Here is a 16,241-nt window from a genome sequence, read left to right as displayed (position 1 = left end):
ATTTCCCCTCTCGCATCCAACTTCCTCTTCTCTCCCTCTCTGAGGAAACCCATTTCTTTGAATTGGTTCTTGGGGAGCGAGAGGCGGCACGTTTGCCCAATCAAATCAGAATTTAGTATCACTTTTTGCATGACCAGAGTGACCTCCTTCCCACCCAACCAATTGATCTTGTCCCTGAACTCTCGAGGCATGTCAGGTGGGGGGTCGGGAAGGGGTGGCGAGTCTTTCTTGGAGAACCTCCTCCTCAGGTTTCTGTTGCTGCTGCCCTCTCCAGCTTCTTTGTCCAGCCACCTGGACTTCCTCTTCGACCTCTCGGCACTGTCGCCGTGGCCGCACCTCTCCTCGTCTTCTCCTGATCTCCATTCCTTGTCCTTGCCACCCTCAGATGCCGAGCTTCCTCCTTCGCCTAACAATATTTCCTCTATCCGCTTCGTCAAACTGTCGATATCTGGACCATATCCTTCTTGGAAATTTCTTTCTTGAACATCTTGTTCCCTAACTATGGTAATTTGCAATCTTCGATGAGTGTCTACAGGCTGCATATTGCGCCCCTCGTTCGTCGGTGGTTCGCCTCCTCTCGACGCACCACTGCTTGACGATTCCATGGGCAAAGCGTGATTTTCTTGTCCACGAGACGATCCTTCTCCCCAGTGGTTGTCCCTCGCGGCCCTGCCTACAGACCTGAGCATCTCGTTGAGGGGGCAAGGGTCCATGGAACGTCCCTCGAAATCTTCAGAACGTTGCGGCCACTTACTCTCGTCCACTGCGAAGCCAATATCTTCTCGATAGGAAAGGACGAAGAAGAAAGAAATTCACTCTACGATCTCTTCTTGATTTCTTCTCTTTCTTTCGCGAATAATGTAAGTGGGATACCACCTTCACATATACCGGTGGAGAAACTAACTATGAAACCACAGTCCAACTCTGTTACGAGAAGAAAGAAAGACGACCCAATGGAAAGCACCTGAAAGATTAACAAATCCGGTAACTGATTATGGGAAATATGAAAGTTGTATACTTCTGAAACTGATTATATAGTTTATTTATGGTGAAACATATGTTTTACAAGGATTATCGAAGGTCAATCCCAAGCACAAATCCCACCCGACTTCAATGCTGTAACCTTCCCAACCTAGGAATTGCCAGTCTCGTGCCGAACGTCCTCCTCTATGGACTGCCCACCTGGCTCTGCAGAAACTTTGTAGACAGGCCGGTGAATTCTAGAGGTGCTGTTGACGACAGGCGAACCGTCATTGAAGCGCGCCTTTAGGGACGTTGCTGCGGCCCTCTGTTGAAATCCCTTCGCCGGGCAGGCCCCTATCATGTTTGGTGGTAAATCTATAGATTCCGATCGACGAGCTGCCACCAACGCATTGGCACGACCTGTAAACCGTGGCTGATGATATCGGCGACTGCTTTTTGGGGCTTTTGGAGACAGTCTCAGCCGTCTCCCATTATGTCATTTTTAGCAGCTGATGGGTTTACCATAACTATTTTCTTTTTAGATGTAGCATGCAGCCATGCATGCTATTCTTTCGAGCCTCCATGGAACTTATACTTACATTTCAAGCTGTGTCTTACAAGAAATTGTAAACGATTTTAATTATACGCTTAAAAATTTTTCGAGTGGTTGAACAAACCTTTGTCAACAGAAAATTGACTAACGGTGCTCCTCGAATATATCTTTGCCTTAACCAGTTGAAAATTGTACAGGTGACTCCATTTAGCCTTATAAAATGAGCTATTCTCACGTTCCCGCCTCTATAAATTTTTAGCTGAGAGGTTTTCGGGGAAAAAAATTGACTATTACTTTAACTAACTGAATATTATAATTAATACAAGTTTAACCCAATCAAGTATTATGAGGGTCTCCGGTGATATAATTCTCCCAAATATGATCCTAAATATGTATAAAGTAGGCCTATCAAAATAGGTCCTAAACCCATTTTTTAATTCATATTTGATAGGTTAAGTTGTTATATAGATTAGTTATATTCAATGAATGTGTCGTAAACGTATTTAGGATGATAAAACCCAAAATAATATGGATGGTAAATAGGTTTATAATTTACTTAGATACAATTCACTTTTATGAGTCTTAGTTTTTCTTCACTCTCTCTCGCCCTCACTTGCTCATTTCATACTCTTACCTCAATTTGGATATAAGTTTTCCTAGATTTAGTTAAATATGGAAGTGTTTTAGTAATATAAGTCGGGTTGGATACAAATTAGATATCAATTGGATTGGCTATGGATCACTAAATTTATATTACATGGAGATAGGTCAAATAAGATTAAATAAGTCTATTTAGGTAGTCTAAACTTGCCCCACCTTTTGACAAGTCTTGTACAAAGCCACCCATCTTCGAACCTACAATATGATGTTTCCACAATATTAAGCATTATCAAAGTCCAATATCTAAAGGTTTTGCCAAACAAAAGACAGAATGAAATAAGATATATAACGAATGTTGATACCACAAGTAAAACAAGAATTAAGGTTTTGGACAAGAATAAGGAAGAATTTGATTCTTCCTTCTACTAAACTTAGCGACTCTTTGTCATTGCAAAGAAAACAAAACTCAGTTCCACTAATTGGATAAATCCTCATAACTAGTTAGGAAACTACACTTAATCAATCAGATGACTCCCTAACTCTCTCTCTCTGCTTGTTTTCCAGGTAGTACGATCAAGGCCAAGCGTAATTCATCACGAGCCAAGTCCGAGTCGACTCGAAACGACCAAATCTGGACGACGTTATGAAGCTCGAGTTTATTATCCCTTACAAACTGGGGCCAGCCGGTCCTCAAGATGTACATCCACGACGGTCTTGGCCCTCCGCCACCATCCATCCCGCCTGATTTGCCCTTCTTCAACGATCTAGCCTCCTCCTCGCCGCGGGCGTCATCCTCTCCGCCACCGGCGGCCCTTTGACCTTTGGGTTTTTTGTGCATCACCCACAGTCTCAACTTGAGAACCTTCTCACCTAGTTTCTCTTCCGGAGAACGGTAGCAAAGCACCCTCACATCTTTATCAACAGACGCCTCCAGCGACTTCTGTTCGACCTCCCTCAAGAATTCAGAGTCGATGATCTGAGTCTTGGGGATCGATACGCGACAAAGCTCCCCGCTCACGTCCGATCGGGTCAATTGCTTTTGTATGACCAATCGCACTTCTTTGCCACCCAAAACCCTAGTGATATGATCCTTCAACTCTCGGGGCATGTCGGGCCGGTCCTCGCCGTCCTTCGCACGCTTCTTACTCACTTTATTTTCGCTTTTCTTCCTATGACCCTGCCCCTTCTTTTTCGACGACGACGACGACGATAATGATGTCGATGTTCCTGCATAACCCGACCCCTTGGTATCCTCTACTCCGAAGCATGCCCCTGTGTCCCACTCAGGATCGCCGCCCTCAATCGAGCACTTCTTATTCACTTTCTTATTGCTTTTCTCTCCGCAACTCCACTTCTTTCTTAACGACCACGTTCTGGTGAAACCCAACCCTTCGGCTTCTTCTAATTCAAAGCATGTGCGCATCTCCAAGTTCCAGTCAGGATCATCATCCTTGTTCGAGCACTTCTTCGCTTCATCATCAGTTTTCTTGCTACAACACTGCTTCTTTCGCGACAACGGCAGCAACGTCCCCGCGAAACCCGGTTCCTTGGCGTCTTCTAGTTGGGTGAATGCACAAGTCTCCGATTCCCACTCAGGGCCATCATCATATTTACGTTTCCCAGTACTGTTCCTACTAGCTTCGCGAGCACTTCTCGTTGATTCCTCACTCATCAACGCCGTGTTTCCCTCTACTGCTTGTGACGCCTTCTTCTCTTTCTTGGCTTTCTTCCTCTGCAACTTTTTCTCCTTTCTGAAATTCTTTCTAGCGACCTTGCATACCTCCAACAATGCCCAGAACCGAGAGCATTCATCAGGGACTCCTTCATTCTTGATGCTGTTGAAATCTTCGAGCCTAACTCCTGAATCCATCGCTAATTTCCCAGAACTCCCGGAAAACGCCATGGCAACGATCTTTCCTCTCTCATGTACTAATTTCCTAAAGAGAGCCGTCTCTCAATGTATGGATATCTACAGAAGATAATGTCAGTCTTGGGGAAGCACTATAGCTCAACCCTAGTCCATTTAAGAATGGAATTCGACCCAAAAAAAAATTAGGAAAATAAGCATGTAGTTGCATTCTGATTTAAAAAAGAAAAAGGAAATATTTGAAACCTGAAAACTTGGCTTAGACTCAAGCCATAAGGATCAAGCAAGTACCGTAGCTTTTATCTTTAATTTTATCTACTTGGAAAAATTGTAAAATTAGCAAGTCTCGTGTAACTAGTGGAAATAAAGTTGATTAATTCTGTTTTTTTTTTCCGCAGAAAATTTCTGGAGGCAGGAAAATATTTTTTGTGAAAATTATTTTTAAGGTAAATAATCAATTTTTAGTTGTTTGGTGATGTATGGAAAAAGCTTTTTGAAGTTTAGATTTTATTTTCATAACTATTTTCTCCGTTATAATTTAATCTTGTTATTGATATAAGATATTAAGATGATACCAAAATCTTGGTCTAGTCTCTAATTCATGAAGTATATATTTTAATTTTTTTCTATTATCAAACTGAAGCCACTAAAGAACGGATGCCAAGAAAAATAGAATATGCAAATGATTAACAAACTTAGTCTCTTATTGCTCTTAAAACTTCACATGATAATGATATGCTACATTGTGTAAGAATTCATGTGGAACTGGAGGCTGGGAAAAACGATTTCTTATTTTTAAGATTAAGAAATTATTTTCCTCAACTTTTACTATAGGGGTTTTCCTTGACCGTAAAATATTTTTTGCCGATTATCCACTTTCAACGAACCATATAAGTGAGTCTAAAAAATCATTTCGTAAAAAATTTTAATGAAAATATTTACATTCTAAATTTCTTTTCTTTTTCCCACCTGTGCTCTCTCATTTTAGGAATAATATTTACTTTATTCATTAAGATAGTTACTTCATTGAAATTTGTTTGAAAGAAAGGGCTAATTAAGATGTGATAGCTTCGAGGAAATGTGTTGAGCCAATTAAGAGAAGGAAAAATCCTAAATTTTGACCTACTGTGCAATATCATCCTTAAACTTTTAATTCGTTCAATGAGGTCCTTGAATTATACCTAAATGTTCAATCCAATTATAAAACTTTCAATTTATCCAATCTAGTCCGTTAACTTTCTATTGGAAAAAGTCAAAAGTTCTCATAATTACACTAGTGCCCGGATTTTACGATTTCTTTTCATTTCGGTCCATTTCCTAAATCAATAAAAATAATATATTGTCTTTTTCTTACTTTGTTTACCATTTTGGTCTTTATAAATATTAAGGTAGTTCATAATATTGAAAGTAGAACCTTAGTCAAAGTAGTATGAAGTTGATATGCCGCTGTTTTAATTTTTAAATCAAATATTTAATTAAACTTAATCGAGAAAACACGGGACATAAAAAAAATTAAAAGTTTTTCTATATAAAAAATTATGCACAAGAATTAGATTAATATATTTATGAGAAACCTATTGATAACTAAATATCATTATCAAATATCCTTATGAGGAACACTTGTTTCTAAAATAGAAGGAATGTAAATTCAATATAACTCTAAATGAGCTCATCTTTTTACTATTATAAAGATCATATTTAAAATATACTCAAATATTTTAATACTTAATTAATTAAAAATTTAATCAAAGGATGGCAATTTTATGTTGATTTGGGAAATAGATTGAAATGAAAAGATATCTAAATCTAGGTAGTATTGTAATTATGAAAACCTGTGAATAATGCTAACTAATTTGACTTTGTTACGGAAGATTGAGAGAATAGATTATATAAATTGAACATTTAGAATAGTTCAAGAATCATATAATTAAAAGTCAAAGAAGGATGATGCTGCACAATGGGCTGAACTTTTGGGATTATTCATGTCATCTTTCATATATGACATGATTTATGCAAAACTTGTTTGATGGCGCTAGCTGGCACTGCTTAACACGTGTTATAAAGGTTCTGTTTTAATTTTTGAATTTGTCAATAAGAACAAATCATGTATCAATAAATAAATAAAAAAAAACCCAAAGTACGCACCTTGATAAAAATTACAACATGATTCCCATTGAGTGCTAGGAAGGCCTTGCTAGTTTGTATATGGTATTGGATATTACTTACATTAATTCTGAAGTAATGGAAAATAATCTTCATCATGTATATCCTATTGTTTCAATCAACCCTTTTTATTATATTTACTCTTTCTCTATTTGGATTTTAATCCCAATTTCATGATCTGACAATAAAAAATTCCAAACACCTGGGTTGTATCGGAAAACTCACGTTATCAGCAAGGTTGAAGCGTGTCAAGCTATCTATAAATAAGATAGTTAACTGAAGTCTTTTGTTTTTTTTTAATTTAATGATGGCATTTGGAAGTCGTATACTAATTTTTACAGTCAGTCCATAAAAAAGGGGAAGAAATAACCTTGCGGGGAGAAATGGGCCTTTTGGGAACAGGCCCATCAATTCCTACATCGGCTCAGAACTCGTTAAAGTGCACAAATTGCACATCCGGCGTACCCAAGTAAGACAGTTACGTAGCATGAGACACTCGTTTTTACTCAGAATGAAACTTAAGCTCGACCCGGGTATCGGTGTGCTCGAACCCTCCAAATTGACCAATCAATGATCGAACCCGACTCCAAAAAATGGCCGCCTTAAATCCGAGAACTATGACCGAAAAAAAAGAATAAAAAAAACCCAAGAACCTACTCCTTTCGAAATGAACCAAGATGATCGACGAAATCCTAATAATAGCAAACAAAGATAATCGTGCACTAGACTCCTAGTTTAACAGCCAAGGGATCGATTATGTTCATGCAAAGTGCCGTGAGGCAACAACGCAATGCACTTGGGCTCTCTCTGAGAGATGCCACAATTGCAAAATTGTTTCTCCTCAAGCAGTGCGAATATATATAAAGGCAACCAAAATTCTCGTCATTAGGAGATATCTCAGATATGCAAAAAAACTAAGCAGCGGACGGCCAAAACTAAAGACGAGAGAAGGTAAAGAAAGAGGTCAAGAGAAAAACATAGGCGATATGCCAAAAACCTCCTCTCTGGGGGGCCAGAGACAAGATTTCTTTTATTTCCTTGCCGAAAGGGGAGAGAAACATGATAAGGAGAAGGCAGATAAACTTTGAAACTAAAGCACATACAAATGCATGGATATAGAAATCGTCTAATGTGTACTTTCAGGAGAATGATGTATCCGACTTAAATTTACCAGGGGAGACTCATTTGACCCAGGCATTGATGCCTCGTGGGTACTGGAAGGACCATCAACAACTAAAGAATCACCTACTTTATTACCAAAATGCCCGGTTTCCTCAGAAACAAGATCACTTGCAGTCTTGACCGCCAACTCTATGCCACTGTCATCAATGGGCAAAACAGCAGCAGCTTGTGAAGCATGATCACTCGATAAAATGTGATCTGCACGTGCATCATCCAGAATTACGGACTTGTGTACCAAATCTCCCTCCTCCCCAGGAGATAATCCATTCAGATCTTCCCCCAGATCCTGACCGTTCAAAACTTGTCCTGATTTCTGGGAAGAAGAAACGAGGATAGGTTCTGGAACATCCTTTCTAGAAATCACAACCAAGTCCCCAAGCTTTTCCTCCCCCGCAGCACTTAACATTGCTTTTACTCCCATTTGATCAGCAGCCAAAGTAGGTGATTGTACCCTTTCATCAACTGTGTGAGCTGGCTCTTGCTTCTCAACCTCATGGCAGACTCCATCTTGCACTTTTACCTTATTAAGGGTAGTTGACAATACAAAATCAAGCAATCCACCTTTAGACATGGCAACATCCCTAGTTTCCAGCCTCTCCTTTTTGTACAGGTCCATTGCTTTCTGCAAGACAACAATTTCAGTATTCATGAGTCATGACTGCACAAATCCTATCACATTCAATACCACTGGCAATGAATAACAAGTAATTTCTTGAATACCACTAGTAATGAATGACAAGTAATTTATTGAATAAGCAGTTCCATGTGAGATCAAACCAACAAACAGCACTGTAACAAATGAATATGTACATAAAACAAGCAATTCACATCTTCACCCATTTTGACTCACCTGAAAAACAGAATCATCTATAGCAGGAAACAGCGAACTGCTCAATGAACCACCAGATGCCTTCGGCTCCAATCTTGGGCGATTCTATTGCACAAAAACCAAAAATAATTAAAAGAGTGCATATAAGATGTGTATGTGCACTTAGAGGTGCGCGCGTGAGAGCTTTTACCTTAAGAATGACACGCGTTATGGGGTCTTCATCAGCAGTAGAATTTGGTTCCCCATCCAATAAGTTCAAGCAGCACTGATACACCTCCGAATGAACAAGCTCTGCTGAGATGTCAAGCTTAGAAAGATAGAACCCGCTAATATTTATTGGCTTATTGCTTTCTGATAACTTGGAAGAATCGGGTTTGCTTTCACCGGCTATCTCTGTAGAAGACTTGAAGGTTTCTTTCTCAGAAGAAGCAACACTAGCCTTGGTTTCAGCAGCTTTTGCCTGAACAACCTCATGGATATCCTCATTATTAGCCTTTTGAGTTCCCTGCCCGGCAGGACCTTCATTCACAGGTACGAGCGCCGGAACGGACTCTTTATGGGATGTGGATGGCAAGTCCACATTAGCACCCCCGGAATGCCCCTTCCACATGTCTGCACTACTTTCCCATCCTCGACTATTCACCGGATGCCTACTATGATCCCAATCAGGTCCAGCATAAATCGGAGGTTCATTCCTCAAAGCACCACTGTTCACATCCCATCCAGGCAAGCGAGGAGGGCCAGATGCATCGATCATATTTGGCCATCCAAGTGGGCGCATATGGCCAGGAAATCTGTCAGTATCAGGCATTTGATAAGGTATTCCAGACTGATTAATATCTATTGGAGGTCTAACACCAAATAATGGAGGAGAAGGAAAATGTGGCATCAATCCTTGGAAGTTTCCATGAGGTGGTCCATGTTGGAAAGGCATGAAACCATTTGGTACCGGAGAAGGCCAATTTGGAACACTCCTCCAATTATTCATGGGTCCTCTCCCCAAGTTCAGATCCCCACTACGCTTGTAACGGGCATTTAGGTTATTCCTGCCGTCTTCTTCCAATCCCATGAAGGTAGGGCTTTCCACTCCAACCCTGAAAGGTGGTGGAGGTATTGAAGAACCCCTCTGACCAGGTCTATTGTAGAAAGACGAATCTGCTTGAGGAGACTCATCTAATACTGGTTTGTCTGAAGGTATATCACGAGTGAATCTTCCCTCGCCAACAGACACATCTCTAGCATCAGCAGAACCACGGCTACTTCGTCCTTCTTCCACATCAAGACTTCTCCTAACACCAGTTCTATGCACATGTCTACGCTCTAGACCAGGTGATGAAGGAGATCTTTCCACCAAACCCATGGGTGACGCCTTGGAGCTTGAAGATCTTTCACCTGACAACTCCACATAGTGACCCTCATCCATTTTACCTGGCTTTTCCAGAGATCTGTATTTTGAACCCCTCTCTGTTGCTTTCAGCCGAGTCTCGTTAGGCGGATCCCTGTACTTTAGGTCATCTTGCCTAACATTCCTGAATTTAACAAAACATAACATGTCGCTATCAACAAAATCAGATAAAAAAAAAAAAGTTGCTTAAGGGCATAGAAAGACAATAATTTGATACGCAAACTTCTAAACCAACTTGATAGCAAACAGACTGCTTTAGTACCTATGTTCATCGGTGCCGCCATGTGAACTTAAAGTCGGGGAGGCTCGGCGTCTACTGCTGTTCACAGTGATCTCGGCATGGGCTTGACGAGATTGAGATCCAACTCTACCATCTACCTCAACTTTGCTTCCACTCAAAGACCTCTTTTCTGAATCAGAATTATGAGCTTTACTACCTCTAAGTTTACTATCACCATAATCATCGTGATCATCTGGAGATCTTTTCCTTCCTCTGCGATCTTTGTACTTAATACTCCTATCATCATGATGAGCAAGCTCAACCTCCCATTCACGGTCACGGTCACGGTCACGGTCTCGGTCTCGGTCTCGGTCTCGATCATGATCATGCTCCCAATCACGATCCCTCTCCTTATCCCGAGCAGGATTACGATCACGCTCACCACTCCGAATTCGATCTCGATTTCGGTATCCATCCTGATCATGTTCCCTGTCCCTGTCCCTGTCCCTCTCCCTGTCCCTGTCCTGGTCCCTGTCATGGTCATAATCACGGGCAGAATCGATGTCATGCTCACGGAGTCCATCATGGGCTTTAGATTTCTTCTGTCGAGCCTCAGTATTATCTCGATCATCCTTCAAGTACTTATCATTGGATTTGCTTCCAGTGCGATCTTTTGCAGGAAACTCATCTTTCTTCTTTTCAACACGGTTCTTGCTGTCCCTGTCAACCTCTTCCCGGTACCGATCCCTGTATCTATCATCCCTCTGCTTTTCATCTTTCCGTCTCACATCCTTCGCAGCATCCTCCACAGAAGAAGTATGCCTATTCTTTCCATCGCCAATGTCATCTTGATACTTGCTCCAATCAACAGAGTCATCTCTCCTCCTCTTACTTCGTCCTTCAAGGAGGTTTTCCGATAATGAGTCAGGATTATGCACCGCTGCCTCTGCTCTTGACTCTGAAAGTAAGACAAACAATAAGCTTAATCTTTTCATGGTACTAAATCAGAGAATCACCCTGTTTAACACAACCAGATGATTAAATAACCTCTCAAGAAAGAGGATAAAAGTGAAGGATGGAACAAATAATTTCACTAAAAGTCATGCATAGCTTGCAAGACATGATAGATGTAGCCACACAAACCAAAAAATAGGTACTTAGTGGACAGGTATGCTTAGTCTAGCATTAAATAATCTATCCTGTCCCCACGCTTGCTCTTAGACTGCATATTGCCTGTGGATGGCAAGGGAATTGAACAATATTTGTTAGCTTGGCTAAAACCAAAAACCTTCTTAATTGGCAAATCAAATTAATGCACATGCAAAAGCAATTACTCTGACACCAATGAATCACCTAGAAGAACACTAAAACCTTAGGAAGTAAAAAGAAATGAAAAGTCGCACTGAAAAAAAAACTCCATCCTCCCTTCTCCATTTATTAACCATACCTGTTTATACATAATAAATAGTAGTTACAATAGTTCAAATTGTATAGTGTCACAGAAGTAACCAGCAAATGGCAAAAGCAAAACTGCATGCTTGACACCAAATAAAGGCTCAAAAAATCCAAGTGACCATCACAAGAGACTAAGACATAACAATAAATTGCTTGAAACCTAGTATCCAAGCCACAAAGTGTATGGTGTCGCAAAAGTACCAGTAGATGGCAAAAGCAAAACTGCATGATTGACACCAAATAAAGGTTTAAAAAATCTAAGTTATTGTCACAAGAGAATCAGACAAAAAAATAGATTGCTTGAAGTTAGTATCCAAGCCACATAGGCTAATCCACAACACTTAAAAGGTCATGACAAATTCAGCTGGACCTTGAAAGCAAATACATGTAAAATGGAAAGAGGACAGGGAGGAGTAGGAGATCCAAGCTCTATAAATCCAAAATGAAGCAGATGAGGCCCAATCATGGTTGCAAGTGCTATATTACAAGAAACAGTCTATTCAGATAGGGCATCATCATAAGTAGATCATTAGTATTCTAGAAGGTTAATGTCCCATAATAAATGTTCAAGAGATATTCTAAAATGTAGGGAAAAGAATCTTAACACCCTACTGCATATAAACCACAGACAAAAGCTGATAGAGAGCCACAAAACCAGAAAATTATTTGGGAACTTTAATATGCACAAGACAAGTTATATGCCTTCGGGATTTGGCATTCTAAACCATCAAAATGCTCCCTGCTATGAGCAGGACATTCAACAACATGCTTTTACACTTTGTACCCAAGCAAGTTTTGCTACTATTAACCTTAAGCAACATTTACATCAACTAAATTAAACAAGCAAGAGATCAGATGTACAACAAACAGAACCCCTCAAAGCAGCAAAGGCTATGAAAGGAAGAAGCATAATTATTAGATAAGATCACAAATTGCAGAATCTAAATCACGAAATCACAAATTCGATTTTCCAACAAGATCGTAAAATTATATCAATAAGATTATGAAATCAAGGCACAGAGAAAGCAAACCAGACTCCCACACAGAGAGAGAGAGAGAGAGAGGGAGGGAGGGAGGACCTCTCCGACGCCGCCTAGAAATTTTGAAATTCTTCATATCCTGATTCTTTTCTATGCCCACTGTATTATCAAGAGAATATAAATCCCAGAAGACTCTACATCAGAGGTACTTATTCTGCTTATTGGTGACGTGGAAGTTGCCCCCTTAAGTAAACAAATCCAACTTCCCCGATAAAATGTATGACAGCCAACCTTGGCTCAAATAATGTAAAAGTACAGCCTCTCACCCAACATACACTTTACTAAAATGACGCTCAGCTTTCCTCAATTGAGCTCCAGCATAAGTACAGTGGTGGGACATTGACCCATCACTTGAGCGCGAAAAAGGAAATTTAAGCCATTAATTTCGGCAAGTATATTACATTCCTATCAAATTTGACTAAGTGGGATGTTACACGCCAGCAATCCGATCCCTTCAGACATTATGAGTAAAATGTCTAATCTAACAACCTGAATAGCAAAGTTGTTGCAGAATTGACTCCAGAGGAAGTCAAATCCAAAGACTTAGATTGTCTTCACTTTCCAATTTTCAGTCAGCAGAATCAAAAGAACAGAATTACATAATATTTCATATTTTAAGCATCACACAGAATCTATTGCACTGTCATGGATGTTGGGCCCTGGGATATCTAAAATCAGGAAGCTCGAAAAAGGTGCAATCAACGTCCTCTTTGACACAAGAAGACAAAAAAGCAGCAGAGAATGCCTGCAACAACAAACTTACAAATCAAAGCTGCAAGCCATTACAGAAGAAGTACCACTACAAGAACCAGCCAGAATGGCTTTTCTTAAGAAAACTTTTTATTGCACTCCCTTAGTCAAAATTTCCCCAACAAAATGCAAAGAGACTGGTCCGCTATCATTATTCAGATGGAACTTAACACCACAAACAAGTGCATGTCGCACTAAGCGACCTGTTGTATTTACTCTGCAAAATAGTTTTTCAGACAAAAAACTTTAAAATAAACGTAATTTCAGTTTTACCAGAGGAATATGAAAGTCGGACGAATCAGATCAAGAAAACTTATATTAAATCAGGTCTACTAGTAGCACTAGATTCAGACTTGAGCACTACCAGCAAAATAACCTTGAGATAACAAAAAGGAATTATCGAAGGCTTAAGCTTTGAGCAATCACTTGACAAGAAGACTTATCCTGGCCAGCAGACGTCCTTGTCTACAATTATTCTTTCTTCCTTACTTTCTCCTAATTCTTCACTTTTCAGAAAAACAAAAAAATTGTCTTGTGGAAAAGGACAAACGTCATAGGACAAATATGCAAGCAAAAGCCCTCAAGTGATATAAAACTCAGATCAGTCAATTATCGAAAACACTTATAAGGTCCATTTCTAAATAACTTCCCAGAGAGGCTGAAGGGGCACCTGCTTCTATTAACAACCCACACAAGTATTCCTAAAATCTTCAATAATGCACTCTCAAATTAAATTGACATCGACTATCAAAGCCTCCAAAAAGCAATATCTACACCCCAAAAGGCATAGATAGAAGCCCTTAAGCCAGTAACAAACTGTTTATACATAAAAAATAGCCCATCACAAAATTCGAATTACAAGGGCACTAACATCTTTTTTATTTTTACCAACTAGCATCTGAGGACCTAGACAAGCAGACCAGAGCCCCATTAAAATCCGAGGCATTTCAACTAAGAAGATCTTTTCACTTAAAAATTCAACTAATCACCACTTCCCATAAACTCTTCTACACCGTATCAACAAGCAAATCAACACACGATTCAACCATCATATGCTTTTCACAAAATGACTTCCAGGATATATTGGACACATGCTTAATATGATCCCTGCATTTTGGCCAAACAAAGACTTACTAATTTACAAGGAATAAGTTACCTTACCAGTAGTAATTTCACGTTTAGAGCTCCTTCCTTCTTCGTTATCACCTGATTTTTCGCCTTTGGCTTCTCTCCCTCTCCTTTCGCTCTCTCTCCCCTCCTTCCGACTCGTCTCCCTGTGCTTTTCACTCTTTCCACCACTCCTCTTCATCTCCTCAATCTCATCGTCCCTTCGCCTACTCTTTGATTCGCTCGCCCCCTTTGCCTTCTTCGAGCTGTCACCGCCTCTTTCATCCGCTTCGCCACCACCGCCGCCGTTCCACCTGTCACCCGCTCCATCCACCACCTTCTCCTTCCGCCTCTTCGAAGAACCATAGTCATCCAAGTACTCGCCATTCCCGGAACCGTACAGCTCCTTGCCATCCTTCGAATCGACCTTCCGCTTCTCGCTCGGGCCCGCATCCTTCAGCACCCTAGCATTGCCCTCCTCGTTCCCCTTCCGCTCCTTCAAGCTCGAGTCATCCTCCGAGTCGGAATAATCCCTCGCGTCCCTCGAGCTGTGCTTGCTCGACTTGTGTCGCGAACTCCTCGGCATCTGGTAATCGATTCAAAAAAACCCCTAACCCTAACCTCAAATCCCCAAACAACACTCCGGACACAGACTAAGATCCGGCCGCCCCCGAACCCGAACAAAAAAAAAAACCCTACTTCCTCAAATCGCTCCGACAAAACTCCGGCCGGAACTGTATAATTAAACTCTACAGAACGTCCCGAACTGAAACACGAGCTTAGCCGAATCGCGGACCGGAGCAAAACTACGGAATCAAAACCGCGCGGTAGGGGGAATAGGAGATCGAGGCCCCGACCAAATGCGAGGGCCGGAAACCTAGCCGGACGGACGGCGGCGGCGACCGGAGACGGACAGATCGCCGGAGATTCGGGGGACCACGGGGGGCCGGGATTGCGAGAGAACCACCGCGAGGGGGGGAAGTTCGGCACGGCGGTTCTCTAGGGATTAAAGTCGAAGCAGCACGAGGAGAAGAGAGAGAGAGAGAGAGAGAAAGATAGAGAGAGAAGGGGTGCGCGTGTTCTGAAACTCGATTGGGGTTGAAAGATAGGCGAGGTATTTTCGTGATTTCCTGAGGATTATGGGAGCTCGACGGGAAATTAGCGTTCATTTCTATTTTTGTTTTTTTTTTTGGTTTTTTATTTGAATAAATAAAATAAGAGGGAAATGAAGACCTAGAAAGACTTGGGGAGGGGGGAAGCACGAGCCGACGCAACGGTCGATCGTGGCTCGAGGGGTTCGACGGTGGTGATTCGAGATTGCTGCCGGGGGCGGCATGTCCAGTTAGATCTCGACACGTGGGGGGCGCCGCGGCATGCTGACGTTGGCGGAACTCTTGGGGATCGTGTGTGTTTTGTGTTTTTGGGACCAAGAGAGACTCGTCGGGGGCGTGGGTCGGGGGGTTGCTGTTCTTGTGTTGTGTCTTAAAGTTGACCGCGGGGAGACAGCTGTTCGTGAGCCAGTTTCGACATGTTTTGGATTTTTTTCTTTTTAAGAAAAGGATCGATCTTGGAAAAGTAAAATAAATAGTGATTGAGCCAAAAAAAAAAAAACAAAAAAGTCAGGGGCAAGTGTGATTTTATCTAGTGCGTGAAATATCATTTTCGGAGGATAATTTCTACAGCAATTCAATATTATCATATCCGTTCTTTATTAGTTGCAATAATTATAATTTTACTAACGATTCAAGCAAACAAAACAAAAATAGCACTTCATATATATAATTTTCCTTCTTTGCCGGATATTATTTCAATGATTTGTGATGGGTGAGTCATCGTAAACTTTGTTGTCACGATAATATGGTCGCGAGTTATAATAATTGCAACCAAGGCTGATTTAACATATAATTACTTTTTTGGATTTCAAAAATTGCAATTATCTCAACTACGGTAATATTTGAAAGGAGTATATACAATCACCGTATCGAATTACTTATTGATAATGGCTTCAAAACCTTCTTTTTGTTCCGTTTTAGTATAAAATCTGCATTATCAAGATCATGAACTCATTTGCAAACATCAAAGTGGAGCATACGGTTTAATCTATCAC

General features: G+C 40.8%; 1 protein-coding gene across 1 annotated transcript; it reads right to left on the bottom strand.

The window, feature by feature from the left end:
* Positions 1 to 7,133: 7,133 nt before the first annotated feature.
* Positions 7,134 to 15,232, bottom strand: LOC104437801. The gene is made up of 5 exons (XM_010050832.3): positions 14,189 to 15,232; positions 9,825 to 10,740; positions 8,348 to 9,686; positions 8,179 to 8,262; positions 7,134 to 7,950 (listed from the first exon to the last, which is right to left on the bottom strand). The coding sequence occupies exons 1-5, from the start codon at positions 14,718 to 14,720 to the stop codon at positions 7,273 to 7,275; spliced, it is 3,549 nt and encodes a 1,182-aa protein (XP_010049134.2). The 5' UTR covers positions 14,721 to 15,232; the 3' UTR covers positions 7,134 to 7,272.
* Between the last annotated feature and the right edge of the window lie 1,009 nt (positions 15,233 to 16,241).

The sequence above is a fragment of the Eucalyptus grandis genome, chromosome 1, assembly GCF_016545825.1.
Source record: "Eucalyptus grandis isolate ANBG69807.140 chromosome 1, ASM1654582v1, whole genome shotgun sequence".
NCBI classification, from domain to species: domain Eukaryota; kingdom Viridiplantae; phylum Streptophyta; class Magnoliopsida; order Myrtales; family Myrtaceae; genus Eucalyptus; species Eucalyptus grandis.
This window is presented reverse-complemented; position numbering and strand designations above follow the sequence as displayed.